This window comes from Pecten maximus, chromosome 9 (assembly GCF_902652985.1).
Source record: "Pecten maximus chromosome 9, xPecMax1.1, whole genome shotgun sequence".
Classification (NCBI taxonomy): domain Eukaryota; kingdom Metazoa; phylum Mollusca; class Bivalvia; order Pectinida; family Pectinidae; genus Pecten; species Pecten maximus.
The window spans coordinates 15335875-15354058 of NC_047023.1; the positions used below are offsets into that span (position 1 = coordinate 15335875).

General features: G+C 35.1%; 1 protein-coding gene across 1 annotated transcript; it reads right to left on the reverse strand.

Moving 5' to 3' along the window:
* Positions 1 to 653: 653 nt before the first annotated feature.
* On the reverse strand, positions 654 to 17807 carry LOC117333852 (alpha-aminoadipic semialdehyde dehydrogenase-like). Its single transcript, XM_033893268.1, has 19 exons — positions 17593 to 17807; positions 15940 to 15993; positions 15333 to 15398; positions 14266 to 14346; positions 12822 to 12945; positions 12244 to 12376; positions 11719 to 11763; positions 11217 to 11294; positions 10692 to 10749; positions 10325 to 10364; positions 10010 to 10051; positions 9749 to 9843; positions 9334 to 9418; positions 8889 to 8995; positions 8656 to 8772; positions 8275 to 8372; positions 5665 to 5738; positions 4932 to 5007; positions 654 to 1894 (listed from the first exon to the last, which is right to left on the reverse strand). Exons 1-19 carry the CDS (start codon positions 17782 to 17784, stop codon positions 1840 to 1842), a joined length of 1620 nt encoding a protein of 539 aa, XP_033749159.1. The 5' UTR covers positions 17785 to 17807; the 3' UTR covers positions 654 to 1839.
* Positions 17808 to 18184: the final 377 nt, after the last annotated feature.

Sequence of the window (18184 nt, forward strand, 5' to 3'; positions counted from 1 at the left end):
TCATTAACACATACAAGAACATATTCTGAAGAGGCAATAGGCCTAATAACATGAAATTAGTTGCACAGTCTGAAGAGTTAATAGGCCTAATAACATGAAATTAGTTGCACACTTGAATTAAGTATGACAAATATTACAGGTCACAGAGTTAAAATGATTTACATGTTCAAGTATCGTATGATATAGATTCAATCAGATGATGGTAATAATGTTTTGTCTGTTATTAGCTGGAAGTGCTTAAAACTTTGCCAAAAAGAACAATTTTACCCATACTCCTATTACTAATTTGTTGAAATGCTCTTGAATTTCTCTTGAAGAATACTGAAGCCTTTATAATATGAGCTTGGGGATACTTCTGAATCATTAGTACCGAAAACCAAAATGTCTGGACTTGTGTGTATCATTGAAACACTGGAAATGCTCACTATAAAGTTGAAAAGTTCTTTCACAAAATATCTGGACAACTTTGGAGTATATTTCAATTTTTCACCTTTTACAAAACTTCATCTGAATTTCATACATTTTTAAAATGAACATATTTAATTACTGATCATATGCTTCAAAATATAAAATTTTCAAAACTTCTGTGCAAATATACCAGAGGGAATTTGTATCCATATAGGCAGTTCCTACAAATCAACCGAACAAAGACCAAGTTTATGCAACTGCAGCATTTTAATAAGAATCCATCTTATTATCACATATATATATCACACAGTTTTTATTAGCCTTGGCAGAGGCTACAGCACTTTTCATGAAAAGAACAAATATATACGAGGATACTGTTTAACATGAAGAAAAAATATCTTGAGTGAACAATATTTTCTGATAACATTTCATGAGACTCAATTAGCACAATATAATGATATCAACTACCACACGTAAACATGATATAATATCTAGAGATTCACTAACAAACCAGGCTACAACCCGACTTAATACACAAAATACACACAAAATAATGTACAAAGTGTATAAGTGTCTGACTTAGTTATACTAATTTGGCAAACCTAAAGTAGAAAACATTTTATATGTCTACAGTGTAATGTAAATCCAAAATCATTGCATGTACAAATAGCAATTAACAGGAAGTCTAAGATGACAGTAAAATACAGTTTAAATGCTGTTTACAAATCATTCATTTAACACTGATTATGTCACTTTCAAATTATTCAACACTGATTATGTAATCATTCATTTAACACTGGTGATTATGTCTTGGTTAAATACTACTTTCAAATTATTCAACACTGATTATGTATAGGAGTAATAATCACCAGTCAAAATTTAAAATGATGATTAGGGTTTTGTTGTTGCCTAAGTGCGAGGGGAAAATCTGGTTAATTATGTAAAATTTGTTTTAAAATTAGTTCCAAACAGATAATCATGTACCTGCATAGAAATAATTACAAAATATACAAGTATTCAATCATTTCATTATTAGTGGAATCCTCCTTTCTGAATTAGTAATAGCATCAAAAAAATATATTCAAACAAAATCTGTATACACATGTGCATGTGATTCCATCAACCATAACGCTACATATATGACCTGATATGCTGAGTATTTCTCTCCCAGTACTAAATGCAATCTGACATGGAATCGTCCATTTTTTCATTTTTGATATTTCATCTTTTTGCATCCTGGTTTTAGATCTGACAATGTAAACAGTTTATACATTAAACATTCCACTATTATTTTTCATCACATGAGACTGACGAAATATCAATTTGACTCCTGTCAATTCCATAATACTGTCATCTGCTTGTATGGACTAGTGATTGGATTCAGTAATTATAATCTTCTTGAACATAAAAAGTCATTGCAGTCACTTTGGTTTACTCAAACTTGATTCCTTGGGCTAATGGCAGCTCTTTTCCACAGTTGATCGTACTGTTAAAGGATAAAGGTTATTCATTAAAATAGCCAGCAGAATTGTACTACAGTCAACCAACTAATTTTCGAGGCAAATTAATTTAGGCATTTTCATGTCGAACAATTTTTCATAAAAAAAGGCCTACTGTACCTGTGAAACTATTTCGTGGATATTTTCATAGATTTTAATCGCCCGTGAAAATAAGTTGATTTACAATTTAAGATAAATATATATCAAAGCTGTCAGTAAAGGCTTCAGCACTTATAAGGAACTTGGATTTTCTTGTTCAACTTTTTTACACCAGTATTATCTCATTTCTAGTACATATATACACAAAAGCATTGAAACAACATAAATACTGTCATTAACAGCAGTAGGTAATGTACAGACAAAGAACAGCTGCAAGTGCAACATTGAATGAAGCACCCTGAAATGTTTGTACAAAACTGTCATACTGTCTCAACTGTGAGAGCTAAACACATCGTGAACTTGAAGCCTGTTCGTTTATGCGGACAAACCGGTTTGTCAAGTTTTTAAATGTAATATTTCAAACATTTATCTTGACGGACCTGTGAATGTTAATACAGGCCTTGAAAGTCTTTGTCAAGGCTCATCTAAAAAAACAATAAAAAATCACCAGGTCCGTCTTTATTTCATAAACAAACAACAACGGTCCAACCGTTTTGACCACAAAAACAAATAGCCTTGTACTTCATTATTTAGCAGATAACCTACATTTGCAGATTCATAATATAACAAGAGGCCCATGGGCCTTAACGGTCACCTGATTTTTGAAATATTTCAGTAAATTTGAATGAAAGAATGAATTTAAAAACAAATAAAACAAATGATAGTCAAAAATGTGATTTCCCTATAACTATAGTAAAGTTTATCCCCTCCCATGGGGCAAACGCGAGACCCCAGGGCTAGGAAATTCACAATCATGGTAAAGCACCTTAAGACCCTTCGATCTGTGAAGAGTATTTAATTCTACCTTAAATGAGCTGTAAGAAGAAGATTTTTAAAATTTCTGTTAATTTGACCCTTTTTGGCCCCGCCCATCAGCCCCTGGGGGTCAGTCAGGGCCAACATGTACATACCATCAAACTGTCATCCCAAGCTGATAATGTTAACCAAGTTAGAATGAATTCCAATAAAAATTCAACAAATAATAGTCAAAAATGTGATTTCCCTATATAAACTATAGTAAAGTTTACCCCCTCCCCAGGGGCAAACATGAGACCCCAGGGTCATGAAATTCACAATTTTGGTAAAGCACCTTAAGATCCTTCCATCTATGAAGAGTATTTGATTCTAACATATCTGAGAGTAGAGAAGAAGATTTTTGAAATTTTAGTCAATTTGACCCTTTTTGGCCCCGCCCACCAGCCCCTGGGGGTCAACTAGGGCCAACATGTACATACCATCAAACTGTCATCCCATGCTGATAATTTGATACAAGTTAGAATGAATTCCAATACAAATCCAACAAATAATAGTCAAAAATGTGATTTCCCTATATAAACTATAGTAAAGTTTACCCCCTCCCCAGGGGCAAACGTGAGACCCCAGGGTCATGAAATTCACAATTTTGGTAAAGCACCTTAAGATCCTTCCATCTATGTAGAGTATTTGATTCTATCATATCTGAGAGTAGAGAATAAGATTTTTGAAATTTTAGTCAATTTGACCCTTTTTGGCCCCGCCCACCAGCCCATGGTGGTCAACTAGGGCCAACATGTACATACCATCAAAGTGTCATCCCATGCTGATAATTTGATACAAGTTAGAATGAATTCCAATACAAATCCAACAAATAATAGTCAAAAATGTGATTTCCCTATATAAACTATAGTAAAGTTTACCCCCTCCCCAGGGGCAAACGTGAGACCCCAGGGTCATGAAATTCACAATTTTGGTAAAGCACCTTAAGACCCTTCCATCTATGTAGAGTATTTGATTCTACCATATCTGAGAGTAGAGAAGAAGATTTTTGAAATTTTAGTCAATTTGACCCTTTTTGGCCCCGCCCACCAGCCCCTGGGGGTCAACTAGGGCCAACATGTACATACCATCAAAGTGTCATCCCATGCTGATAATTTGATACAAGTTAGAATGAATTCCAATACAAATCCAACAAATAATAGTCAAAAATGTGATTTCCCTATATAAACTATAGCAAAGTTTACCCCCTCCCCAGGGGCAAACATGAGACCCCAGGGTCATGAATTTCACAATTTTGGTAAAGCACCTTAAGACTCTTTCATCTATGAACAGTGTTTGATTCCACTTTATCTGAGAGTAGAGAAGAAGATTTTTGAAGTTTTAGTCAATTTGACCCTTTTTGGCCCCGCCCCTCAGGCCCCTGGGGGGTGGGGACCATATAATTCACAATTTTGGTTCACCCTCAGCCATGGAAGCTTCCTGTAAAATTTCATTGAATTTGGTTCAGCAGTTTTTAAGAAGAAGTTGAAAATGTAAATTGTTTACGACGCACGACGCACGACGCCGGACAAAAGGCGATTGCAATAGGTCAACTGAGACTTCGTCTCAGGTGACCTAAAAACGATTTGGCATGTGCAGGCAACACACAGGAAATTACAGTACCTTATTTGTATGTACATTTTTACATAGGTAAAAAATCTTTTAGATATAACATTTGTTTTGACAAATACATGTAAGTTGGATTATTACTTTAAAAGGAAGTAAAGAGATAAATATTTTGGGGAAGTTCAAGGAATGTTGGGTATTCAAACTGATTCAAATTGGTTCCACTGTATGTGAAAGTACAAACTTGTGCTTTCAACTTCATTGTGAAGGAATAATAAATATTGGATTAAATACTTCATAGCACAAAGAAGACAAATATCAAGTTTAAAATATTTTCAAGAATGATATTACACACTGATTAAAGAATACACTTAGTTTTAAATTCTATACGAAATACAAGAAGGATTTTATTTTTTTAAATATACAAGAAAATAAATGTTCCTTTTTGTTTTTTAATTTTCAGCAAATATGATTTTGTATTAAATGTCATTTCACTGTACATACCAAGTTGATCTCCTCATGTACTGTTTCCATGCGTCGCTACCAGACTCGCGCCCACCTCCTGTGTGCTTCTCACCTCCTACAATATAACTTCCTTTTTTAGCTGCATTACCTTCAACACAGGCACTAAACAAATCTTAAAGCATGAATGAGGCTATGGCAAGGATCCTGTAGGCCATGGTTTCTAAAATCATGGATTTGTAGAATGTAGCCAGGATGTTATCATTCAACTTCTAATGTCAAAATTGGAAATGGGTGAAATACGTTTTCAAATCTGATCTACCATGAGTGAGAATACTATCATCCTTGATAAAAAAAACTATGAATTCAAAACCTTACATTACAAGATCTAGTCTATAGTCAAAGTTGGATGTTACCTAGTGTAAGGACAATGTACCTAATATAGGCTGTGAATTTAAAACCTTATATCAATTACAAGATCTAGTCTGATGTCAAAGATGGATGTAACCTTTGGTAAAGGCCATATACCTGATAAAGGGCTATAATTCAAAAGCTTGGAACAGAGTGGTTGCTTGTAATAAAATGTTATATATTGTGCAAATAAAAAATGGTGGAATAAGAAAATTGAATAGCTAGAATTTTGGTCCTACAACTTGTAGTGGGGTTCTGTAATGCTGAATTTCTTGATCACTACACTTTCTGTTATTCTGAACAAACAGATAAGTTGGATTAATACTAACAGAGTACCGGGTAGTTTTTTCAGGACCACACTTACCGAAAGCTCCCCCAATTTCAGCACCACTTGTCGGAATGTTAACGTTCACAATACCACAGTCGGATCCCTTTGGTCTGAAAAATAAAACAGTTGTTTATAATCAATACAGTTGACTCTGGTTTGGTTATGGTATAACTTCCTCTGAACAGCCAAGGCCATTCTAAGGTAATGGTGTTCACATATGATAGGAATCCTCACTGTAATACCAGTACAGGTTAAAGGAACCCCATGACAAAAATTAAGCACCTGTATGAAATGTTATATAACCTGGACATGGTAACATGGAATTGTCTACCACCTGTCTTTCTGTATTACCATTTCCCTAGCGAGTATCAAGCTACTTGAGAACAATGGCAAGTGTGGAACTCACTGTTGTTGACGCCATTTATTAGTCTTCGACTAATATGGAAGGAAAATGAAAGTTGCCTTTTGTGAGGGCAGATCAGCTCTGATGTTATTCATTAAATAGAAAGAGACAAAGAAGAAGAGAATAGGAATGAGAGGTGTAGATCATACATATGTAAAGAGAAAAGTAACCAGATGACCTACATAAAACATACTACAGTGTACATACAGTCCCAGCATTAAGGTAAATGGAGTTTTGTCAGAGTGACGTACATTTGACAAATGGTATAGTGGTGTAGTACAATACTCTCCAAGATGTATCCCCTTATACATTATACAGTGTAAGTTGGTGGACCTGGGACTTGTACAGTGTAAGTTAGAGGATCTAGGACTTATACAGTGTAAGTTGGAGGACCTGGGACTTGTACAGTGTAAATTGGAGGACCTGGGACTTATACAGTGTAAGTTAGAGGACCTGGGACTAGTACAGTGTAAGTTAGAGGATCTGGGATTTATACAGTGTAAGATAGAGGATCTAGGACTTATACAGTGTAAGATAGAGGATCTAGGACTTATACAGTGTAAGTTAGAGGATCTGGGATTTATACAGTGTAAGTTAGAGGATCTAGGACTTATACAGTGTAAGATAGAGGATCTAGGACTTATACAGTGTAAGTTAGAGGACCTGGGACTAGTACAGTGTAAGTTAGAGGATCTGGGATTTATACAGTGTAAGTTAGAGGATCTGGGATTTATACAGTGTAAGTTAGAGGATCTAGGACTTATACAGTGTAAGATAGAGGATCTAGGACTTATACAGTGTAAGTTGGAGGACCTGGGACTTCTACAGTGTAAGTTGGAGGACCTGGGACTTATACAGTGTAAGTTAGAGGATCTAGGACTTATACAGTGTAAGTTAGAGGATCTAGGACTTATACAGTGTAGGTTAGAGGACTAGGGACTACTACAGTGTAAATTAGAGGACTTCTACAGTGTAAGTTGGAGGACCTGGGACTTCTACAGTGTAAGTTGGAGGACCTGGGACTTGTGCAGTTTAAGTTGGAGGACCTGGGACTTGTACAGTGTAAGTTGGAGGACCTGGGACTTGTGCAGTGTAAGTTGGAGGACCTGGGACTTGTGCAGTGTAAGTTGGAGGACCTGGGACTTATAGTATAAGTTGGAGGACCTTGGACTTGTACAGTGTAAGTTAAAGGGCCTGGGACTTCTAGTGTAAGTTGGAGGACCTAGGACCTGTACAGTGTAAGTTGGAGGACCTGGGACTTGTACAGTGTAAATTGGAGGACCTGGGACTTGTACAGTGAAAGTTGGAGGACCTGGGACTTATACAGTGTAAGTTGGAGGACCTGGGACTTATAGTATAAGTTGGAGGACCTTGGACTTGTAGTATAAGTTGGAGGACCTTGGACTTGTACAGTGTAAGTTGAAGGGCCTGGGACTTCTAGTGTAAGTTGGAGGACCTGGGACCTGTACAGTGTAAGTTGGAGGACTTGTACAGTGTAAGTTGGAGGACCTGGGACTTGTACAGTGTAAGTTGGAGGACCTGGGACTTGTACAGTGTAAGTTGGAGGACCTGGGACTTGTACAGTGTAAGTTGGAGGACCTGGGACTTGTACAGTGTAAGTTGGAGGACCTGGGACTTATACAGTGTAAGTTGGAGGACCTGGGACTTGTGCAGTTTAAGTTGGAGGACCTGGGACTTGTACAGTGTAAGTTGGAGGACCTGGGACTTGTACAGTGTAAGTTGGAGGACCTGGGACTTTTAGTGTAAGTTGGAGGACCTTTGACTTGTACAGTGTAAGTTGGAGGACCTGGGATTTTTAGTGTAAGGATAATGGACACAAACACAAAGTCTTAAATGCTATATAGACAGATAGAAAACTACAATGTAGGCTAAATCGAAAAATGGTAATGTTGAATATGTCATCATGAGCATCAGAATCGGTCTGATCTGACAGCCCATCTGCTCATAATGGGACGGATCTAATCTATCCTATCATCTGAATGATTCTTGATCCAACCTACACACATCTCATATGGAACTGATTTGATCTACCCTACCATCAGAATGGGTCTGGTCTGACCTACCCTTCCATAAGAATTGGACTGATCTGATCTATCCTACAACCAAAATCGTTCTGATTTGGCCTACCCTTCTGCTCATAATGGGACAACTGACATACCCTACCATCAGAATGGGTTTGATCTGACCTACCCTACTATCAGAATGGATTTGGCCTGACCTACCCAATCCATTTGTAAATATTGGTGAGATCCTTAGTGAACAAGCTGCTGGTAAGACCTTGTTTCACTTCGTTGTTCCATTTCATTGCATCGTCCAGATTCTGAAATTATCAACATAAAATGTATTTGTAAAGGTTTAGAGACTACATGTACAAGTAGTAACAGTTTGAACAATGTAAGAACTTAGAACTAGAACTAATATAATAAAAATGTCCCCACATTAATTCAAAGGGGAAACATTAATCGTTAAAATGCAATGTCAAAACATTGATACATTCATTGACTAATTCAGACGTTTTTTCACAGTAACTTTCACAACATCATCATACAAATTCTCATACAAACACTGGGGTAGGACTGACTTTCACCTGTGACAAAACTTACCGAGAACTTGATGACATGAACAACAGGAGCGAAGGTTTCCTTGTGTACAATGGGAGCATCGTGAGCCAGCCCTGTGATGATGGTCGGTTCAACGAAGTGACCGGGGCGATCCATCACCTGATGCACAATAACAAGATTTTATGGATCCTAAGATAAGTAAATAATCTCTTGGTCATTGAAATTATTGTTCACAAAATTTCACAAGATATCAAATTGTTCATTTCTCTATATACCTTTCCTCCATATGCCACATTGCCGCCTTGTTCCTTGGCCTCTGACACAGCATTAAGGTACTGATCAACACCTTGTTGGCTGTGCATTGGACCGTAAAGAGTTTCAGCTGTGGAGAACAGGTAATGCTTTATATAACAGCTGAACTGACATAAATAAAACATTTCCAATGAACAATGACTGATTACATAACGGTTTCAATTATATATAATGAATATAGTTTCCCTGATGTTGGTATTGGATAAATAACGAATTCCTAATTCACTAATTAAATAAATTGCTAACAAAGTATTCTGAACAATACCATACTGAAACCAAGAAGTTGTAAGTTGGAATAATTTCAATTTAGTTAAGTATGTTAATTTGGTTAAGTATGTAACTGTATTTGACACTTTAAAGTTTGTTCTGTCTTCTATTGTGTATCAGACATGACTACCTAAGGCTCACCTTCTAGTGGGTCCCCGACCCTTAACTGACCATAAGCCTTCACCAATCTGCCCACCACTTCATCATGTACTTTCTCGTGTAACATCTGAAACAGGAAGTAACAGGAAACATACCACACATTATCTACATCAGTAAGAGAGGTTTCTACAATGGGAAGTACAAAGAAACCCTGTTTATTGCAAGAAGGAACATAATCGTCTGTTACGTTGGCTAGTACATATAAACCTAGAAGTATATCTCATGGTGTCTACAACAGTAACTACTGGAACATGATATACATATACAATGTATGTATATTGCAAACAGGAACAGAATCTTAAATAATTATGTTATGTCAACGGAAATGACAGAAACAGAATTGTCAATATCTATTGTATATTATTACGAGTTTTAGATCTTGGAAAACCAAACTTACGAGTCGTCTGGTAGTGGTACATCTCTGACCAGCAGTTCCAGCACAGGCAAACAAGGCTGAGCGTACAACCATCTCTATATCAGCATCCTCATTTACTGTAAAAAAAAATCAAACAATGACATCACTTTTGTAAGATTGTTAATTGGTATTCTTTTATCAGAAATGATGAATATGAGTAAAAACAGTTGCAGATTTTATTTATATATATATCACAGTAAAATTGTACTAAGCTACCAACATTTCATATCAATCAATACTTACCTATTAATGCATTGTTTCCTCCCAACTCTAACAGAAACTTTCCTGTGAAGTAAACACCAAATATTTAACCAGCTTTGTCCATAGTCATTTGTGAAACAAACTTGTGAAATTTCTTTCTTTTAATTATCAAATCAAATATGATTTTTATAAAATAGTATTAGGCCTACAATTTTTTACATATTAAATGATTATTTCTTTAATAGTTATTTTACATTTATTTTATAATTGTCAGATCATATTCTACATACAGACATGTTTTACCGAAATACATGTTTTTATTATGGTTTTATATCAAAATAAAAATAAAAACTGTACCAAATCTTTCCTGAACCATCAGAGACACTTTGTGGCCAACCTAAAACAAACATGTTTTAAAATTATATACAAAGAAATTAATAAATTCCTATTACAAATACCGGTATATACGAGTCTATTACAAATATATGAGTCTACCTACAACTACTATTAAATTCTCTTTATAAATGAGTTTGCCTATAACCACTAAGAAGATTTATCATCATACTTATATGTATTATTCTATATGTAAAAGTGACTATGTCACCCGAAAAAAATCTAGCTCCAGGAAAGAGGAAGGATGCAGGAGGATAGCTCCAGGGAAGAGAAAGGATGCAGGAGGATTGATATTGTCCATCAAGTCTCCATTCATAAACATTTTACTTACTGGAGTACTACCAGTGAAAGAGAGAAGGTTGATTCTGGTATCTTGGGCCATCAGCGTTCTGTTGAGTAGAAAAACATTAATAGATCAATAAACACATGAACAATAAACACATGAACAATCTTCATTTTATTGTCTTAATTGGCATTTGTCCCACATCAGTTTTCCTTCAATGTATGTGTATTGGTCCCATATCAGTTTTCCTTCAATGTATGGGCATCAATCCACACCGGTTTTCCTTCAACAGTTCAGGGCAAGAAAAAACCCAGGTCCGATGGCCCAGACCAGTAGATTCGGTCTGTGGGCAAGTAAATATTGCTGACTACTTGCCTAATTGACAAGTGCAAAATTCCTCATGATTTTTAACTTTTCCCTTTAGAGTTAATTAAGATATTACTAATTCAGACCAATCGGACAACTATGTTTCATTTTGAAACAAGTACTTTTGAATAGGACCAGTGATGTTGAAATCTTTTTTCCTGTCCTGCATTTGCACAAAAACCTATTCTTTGTGTACAATATACTAACCCAATGTCTGCACCTCCTTGCACTAATGAACAGATGGCTCCTGGTAGGTTGTTGGCTTCAAGTACGGATGATAAAATTCTGAAAATATCATCAGAACATTAAACAGCCTGTAATTCATATTAACAATATCTATAACTGGTTTAAGAGTGAATACAAAATATATTACAAATGGTAAACTATACATCCACCATGATCAATGGTATTGAAAAGCTTATTCAAAACCAGGTGTTTCCCTAAAGGACACACTCAAGGGGTCTGTAAAGGAAATAGTCTTTACTAAGTCTGTACTCAGGTAGCCAAAGTTAATTTTTTTTTTCCTAAAAATAATGATGATGTCATCTATATTTGAAGCACAATTTGAAACAAAGTTTTAAAAAATTGTAAAGAATTATTAAAGATATTATTAACACAACACACACTTTCTCCTGGACCAGTGGATTGGTAATAAGTACTTCTTATCAGTCTCCATGGTAACTACAATGTGATTCTATAACAAACTTACTTTGTGACAGCTACGCTGACCAGGGGTGTTGTAGGTGCTCCCTTCCTAATAAACAAGAAATCGTTCAGTAAACTTTACCTTGTTAAAGTAAAACTTAATTAATTTCAATTACAATGTACTTGGTAATATTCATATGTCCATTTCCTTTTCATATACACAAGCTTCTATATCAATAGGTATTAATTTACTACTAACATTTAACTATTTACTAAAACAGCTTAAACATAATTTCACTTTAACTAATAGTTGATCTCAAATATTATGAATTTTTAAATTCAATTATCATTACATGAATATTGAATTGAGTAAATTCTTGTCATTGAATCAATGAAAAATTTGAATATCTATTCACCCTATAAATAACTGGAATGATATTTCTTTTAAAGAATGAAAAATCTAATGTAAATCAACCAATGTCAGAATATATCCCAGCACAAGCCTTTTGATGCATGATCAATATAATAAAATTTCCAAACCATGAACACAATAGATTACAATTTTATATCAATGCATTGCCATAATTACCATAACATGGTGTTTCCACACACAAGTGCAATAGAGGAATTCCATCCATATACAGCCACAGGGAAGTTAAAGGCAGTAATGGCTCCTACCACTCCCAAAGGGTTCCATTGCTCCATCAACATGTGGTTGGGACCTTCAACAAAGATAAAACTTGAGAATAACTCAGAGAATAAACTCTTTGCATTGTACTTCCTAAAGCCAAAACTTCTTTCATTTTATTCTTTTACAGAAAATAACGGTAATAATTTCAAATGTTTCCTATAGCATTTGTTATCAGAAAAAATGGTAAATAATAAGGGCTGTTCCAAAATTATCCATCTGGGAGGGGTGAGAGGCATTTTTCAGAGACATATAGATCTAGTATAAGGAAAACTAGAAAAATGTGGCTTTACTCCAACCACCCATCAAATTCTAAATCAAGTAATTCTAAAAAAGCCAAAACATAAAATTATTTTCATGAACTCACTTTCACACAATTCATCATTTTACAACTAGTACATCCATATTTCAACATATTGCATTTTTTTTACTGTTAAAATTATTGAGCCAAAGGAAAATCATCATGTATTGATACTTGCGTTCTGACTGAAAGATATGTCCTGCAAACATTCTGGACAGTCCCACAGCATAGTCAATGATGTCAATATATTCCTGGACTTCTCCTTCACCTTCTGCTAGAATCTTACCCACCTCAAGGGCCTCCTACAGGGTCAAGGTCACACATTTTAACTTCAAAGTTATTACAGTAAAAAATCTACTGGCTATCAACATTGTAGCCCTTGACAACCAATACTGCCACTAGATGTCTTAGATAAGAAATTGCTACAACTAATTTGCTATTAAATCCAATAAACAGAATTGGTAGCCAGATTTAATTTTAGAAACTTGAAATGAAACCTTGTTAATTAACTAATCAATCAATTCATTCATTGAAAGTAGAATATTTCACAGAAGTTTCATGGAAATAAAAGCATCATTTTAGGAACAATGGAAGTGAAAGCTACTGCAGTTTAGTAACTATATATAGCTACCACGTAGTAATATTTAATCCAGAAATAGCAATCCAAACAAGCATTTGGTAAAAAGCAAAGTTTCAGTTGATGAGCCTATTGGAACAAAAGTTATCATAGTTTGGGTACAAAAGTCTTTGTTCAGATCGACACTCAATTTAATGATGAATTAAAATAGTGATCAATAGAAACCTACAAAATATATAAAAGTAAAAACACATGATCTTGACGGAGTAATTAAATCTAATGTTTAAGTTTGTATACAGTCATATAAGCTTTCAATAACAAACAGAGTATCATTCACAAGCTTTAAGATTCTAAATCACAAGTATATATATACATGTATATATAATTATTACAAGAGGCCCATGGGCCTTAACAGTCACCTGAATTTTGATATATTTTAGCAGATTTGATTCTGGTGACCTTGAATTTGAGGTCAATGTGTTCACCCCAGCATGCTTCAGGCCAAATATCAGGTTTCTAAGTGTGTTGGTCCTCCAAAAGATGATTAAAAGATTTTAGCATGGTCATGCTCATTCATTTGAACAATCATTATAGCCCTTTACCCCAGCTTGTTATAGGTCCAATATCAGGTCTCTGGGCCCCTTGGTTATTGAGAAAATGTCTAAGTCCACTGTGACCTTGAATGAAGGTCAAGGTCATTAATTTGAACAAAATATTAATAGCCCTTCACTCAAACATGATATAGGCCCAATATCAGGCTGCTATGCCTCTTAGTTAATGAGAAGAAGTTGTTTAAAGATTTTAGCATATTTGGCACCTGTGACCTTGAATGAAGGTCAAAGTCATTTCTTGAAAATCTTGATAGCTCTTCACCCAAACATGCTATAGGCCCAAAATCAGGTCGCTATGCCTCTTTGTTATTGAGAAGTCGAAAATGTAAATTGTTTATGGATGACACACGATGGACATAGGGCAATTAGAATAAGTCACTTGTCTCAGGTGAACTCATGAAAACAACATAAACAAGCATCTATCCATAACATACCAATTTTCCAAGGGCGTTCTTGTGTTTCCTCAGAGCTTCACCCATCTGTCGTACAACTTCTCCTCTCTGTGGTGCTGGCACCTATCAATATTAAATGGACTAATCTATCTAAGATATTCTGTACAACAGTGTCTATCATACACTTCCAGTGACAAGATATCTTGTATGTGTGTTGCAAGATACAGATATTGAAAATTTGAGAGAAAAGAATGTAATTTGTTCTTACTGATCCCAGCCTATCAAATACTTACCGTTGAATCCACCAATTACCAATAACCAATGATAACTAGAATCAACATCCTGTCAATGATTCACTGTGTTGATCATCTGTTACATTAGCTCATTTGGTTATACCATATGTCTAGAGATTAGAGGTCACATTTTCAAATCCATGTATACCCTTATGCATCTTACCCTGAATGTGTTTTTAGTCTTTTATTTACAACAATACTTGTTAATACCCCTTGTTTAAGTACAACATGTGTGAATTGCAAGGTACCTGAACCTTGGTTGTAAGCTTGTGTGTTTGCTGGGTTTATTGCCTGGTGAAAGGTCTGCTTGTAGTAGTTTGTGACTTCCTCAATCAACAACATACAATAGACATGTCGTATGCCATCAAGAGCAATTAGGGTAAAGTGTCATGCCCAATGACACAACCACCACAGCACAGACTAGTCTTCTTCCAAATTTCCAGAGAAACAAAAACCAGTACGAGTAGGGAGCATCAAACCATGACTTACGTGACCGGTTCTGTAACCGACAGAGCTATTGCGGCCCTGCAGTAATTTGTAAGAAGTAGTCTTATCATTTGAAGGTGATGAATAAAAACAAGTGAAAATTAGCCTCATTGTGACCTTGGAAAGTGGTCAGTATAATTGTATCATTCATTTGAATAGATTACCGGGGGGTAGATATCATTACCCTAAGCCTGTTGGTTATAAGAAGAAGTTGTTTGAAAATTCACCGGTCTCAAATTTAAAGTTATGTCAAAAACTCTCTTATTCACATATGGTTCTATCGGTAATAATATGATAGTCTGATATTGATTTAATCAGTGTGACACTTACATCAGCCCAAACATTCCAAGCTTCTTTGGCTGCTTGAATGGCCTTCTCATAGTCAGCAGGGCTTGCCTAGAACAAAAACATATAATCTGTTGTATTACAGGTATTTTAGAACCAAAAAACATATAAAGATCAACACAATATAAAAATAGAGGTCATGGTGGTAGGTACTGATTTATATATGTCATTCTTAAAATATTTGATTCAAAATTTAAAGCTATCTCCATAAAAATATATAGGAGAATGTCATTTTCTTTTGGAAGTACAGAAAGTCATTTTCTTTTTCATATTACTGTTTACATACTTGGACATAACAGCATTAAATCAACCATTATATACTGTATATGCACAGCATACCAGGTATTTGGATTACTGAATACAATCCTAGATATTACAACCAACACTTCTGGTATTATCATTTAAACAAGTCTAATCAAAGACCTTTGTCTGATTTTCAGTCTATTATACATCAGAAGTTATATATATAATAGAAAAGCATCACTATGATAGATATATCAACTCAAACAGTATATGTTACATCAAAATTGCAATTCTTATTACCTAATACAGCAGTATAAACCATAATTACTGTAAATGTCCTTGACCTTACCTGAGTGACCTTGGCAATGGGCTGTTTGTTTGCTGGACAATATGAAGTTGTTTCCTTCAAGTAAAAACACTTTAAATCAGTGACTTTTTTACGAAAACTTTCTAACATCAGAAATTTGTAAAAAGATTTAAAATTGAACAAAATCCTGGATTTTGATTTACTTCGTAACAGAAATGTGTATCAAGCCTGTTTATTTTTTTAGGCAGGGATTTCATTCTATGTCTTTGTCTTAAAAAGGGTTTACTGTATGATAACTAACACAAAGGGTGCCTTGGTATTCGTGATTGTTAATGAGGTGACGGTGATGTCTGTTGGGTTTGTTGTTTCCCTATTGATGACATGTTGATTTTCCCCTATAGGTTTTCCTCCAACATCCAAAACAATATTTGTTTCCTCAGTGGCATCGTAAAAAAAAGTTCTACAGAGCTTATGTTGCTTGTGTAACGTGGACCAGGACAACATCGGAACGATCGCCCATCCAACAATTAGCTAGCTATTGGACTATATATATGCAGCTGAAATTACCCTATTCTGATGATGAACCATCACATTTGTTAACGATTTACACAGCAATAAATAAAGGTTATTTATTCATTTCATTTCATAATGGTATTCCTGCATTTAAAGCATATATTACTCCTGTAATATTAAGCAGGAACAGGGTTGAACATCCAATACAGCATAACTTACTGTAGTACGTTGTCCTTAAATAAGCCCCCTTCCCTTGTGTAAAAGTAAGTATTTATGTTTAAGGAAGGCTTATTTGTTTTCCTATTTTAGCTTACTATTTAAAAATAGCTGGTCTAAATTGGTAATGTCTTTTAAAAAAAATCAACTGAGCATCGAAAAAAAAAAGACATTCCTAAAATTGTATATATTGCTTCATGTATAATCTTGACCCTTATTGAATGTACATATCCTAGATAGGACATGTATATATATCACAGGGGTTTGTAATGAATGTTTAAGATAGAGATAAAAATTAAAAAATAGAGCCATGATGCTGATCAGGACTCTATTTTCGATTTTTATCTTAAACATTTACTACACACCCCTGTGTGTATATCATGTTATATGGGCTATGTACTTCATTATCATAATTCTACTTACCCTTTGAAATCTACACTTGACACCAGATTTTTTAATGTGAGAAGTCTGAAGTTCATGCTTGACTCCACACAATAGTTATTTGACTGTGCATTTGCAATCAGGGTTACTATAGTATATTACAACCCATTATAAATTTCTATCTTTGAATACAGAGCCATTTTTCTTTTATTTACTTTTTGAACATGCCACACACCAAAAACATATTTTCTTTTATCTTGCAATTGTTCATCTCTTCATACCACCCAAACTAATAACGTTGTCAATATATTATAACGGTATCGGTATGTATACACAGTGCCCTATACGTTAAAGCTATTGACCAATCAGAAAACGCCATTCACACACACCCTTCATGGTCCTGATGGCATGCAGAATGCTATCTATTGTTTACCATATATGTGTGTCAATTTAGTAACTTATCAACTCAGTCGCGTCATTTGATCAACAAAGCTAATATCAGACCCACTGTTACACGTGTACAATACGAATATTTGACTATAAAATACACGAAACAACAGCAGTGTACCGGTTCGTCTTGTTTACCTCTCCCGATCCACCCCATTTGCCGTAATAGACGCCATTGTTGGATGATGACAGACCCAAGTCCTTGAGCCAGGAGTATTTGGAGTCTTCTATCAGTAAACTGGACATGGCTCGGTGTAAGCGTAGTACAGGTGACGGCGTTCTCAAAGTAAGTACTCTCGATGCCCTGCTAAAGATACCAAAGGTCGCCATATCTGGACGATGCCACTGACTTCAAAAATAGGGAAAGGTCATGTTAATGAAAAAATGAAAAATGCAAATTCTATAATAAAAAAATGATTTTGCAGCTCTGGATCTAGGTTTTAGTACCTATTTTCGATTGAGTAAGTACGTACGTATGTTGTATCCTGATTTGGAAGAAAATGCAACATTGTTAAATAATGGAACAGTCCGAACTTTTTCGGAATATCTTTTGTGCTTTCATAAATATGGCATACTCTAGAGGAATCCCGAACAATACAAGGGGGGACAGCTAACGTGACGGTAGGAAATCCAATCACTGAATACTGTGGTGGTTTTTTTTAAATTATTATTTTCAAAGAATACGTGTAAATTTAACTGAACGCTAATGTGACCGATATTTACTTGAAAC

Excerpts from the sequence above, each read along its gene's own strand:
- LOC117333852 (XM_033893268.1), bottom strand. The coding sequence starts at position 17,784 with ATGGCGACCTTTGGTATCTTTAGCAGGGCATCGAGAGTACTTACTTTG. Across the intron at positions 12,377-12,821 it reads ACATATCTTTCAGTCAGAAC|GTCCCAACCACATGTTGATG; the intron begins GCAAGTATCAAT and ends TCTTTGTTGAAG. Across the intron at positions 10,052-10,324 it reads GATGGTTCAGGAAAGATTTG|GAAAGTTTCTGTTAGAGTTG; the intron begins GTACAGTTTTTA and ends TTTACTTCACAG.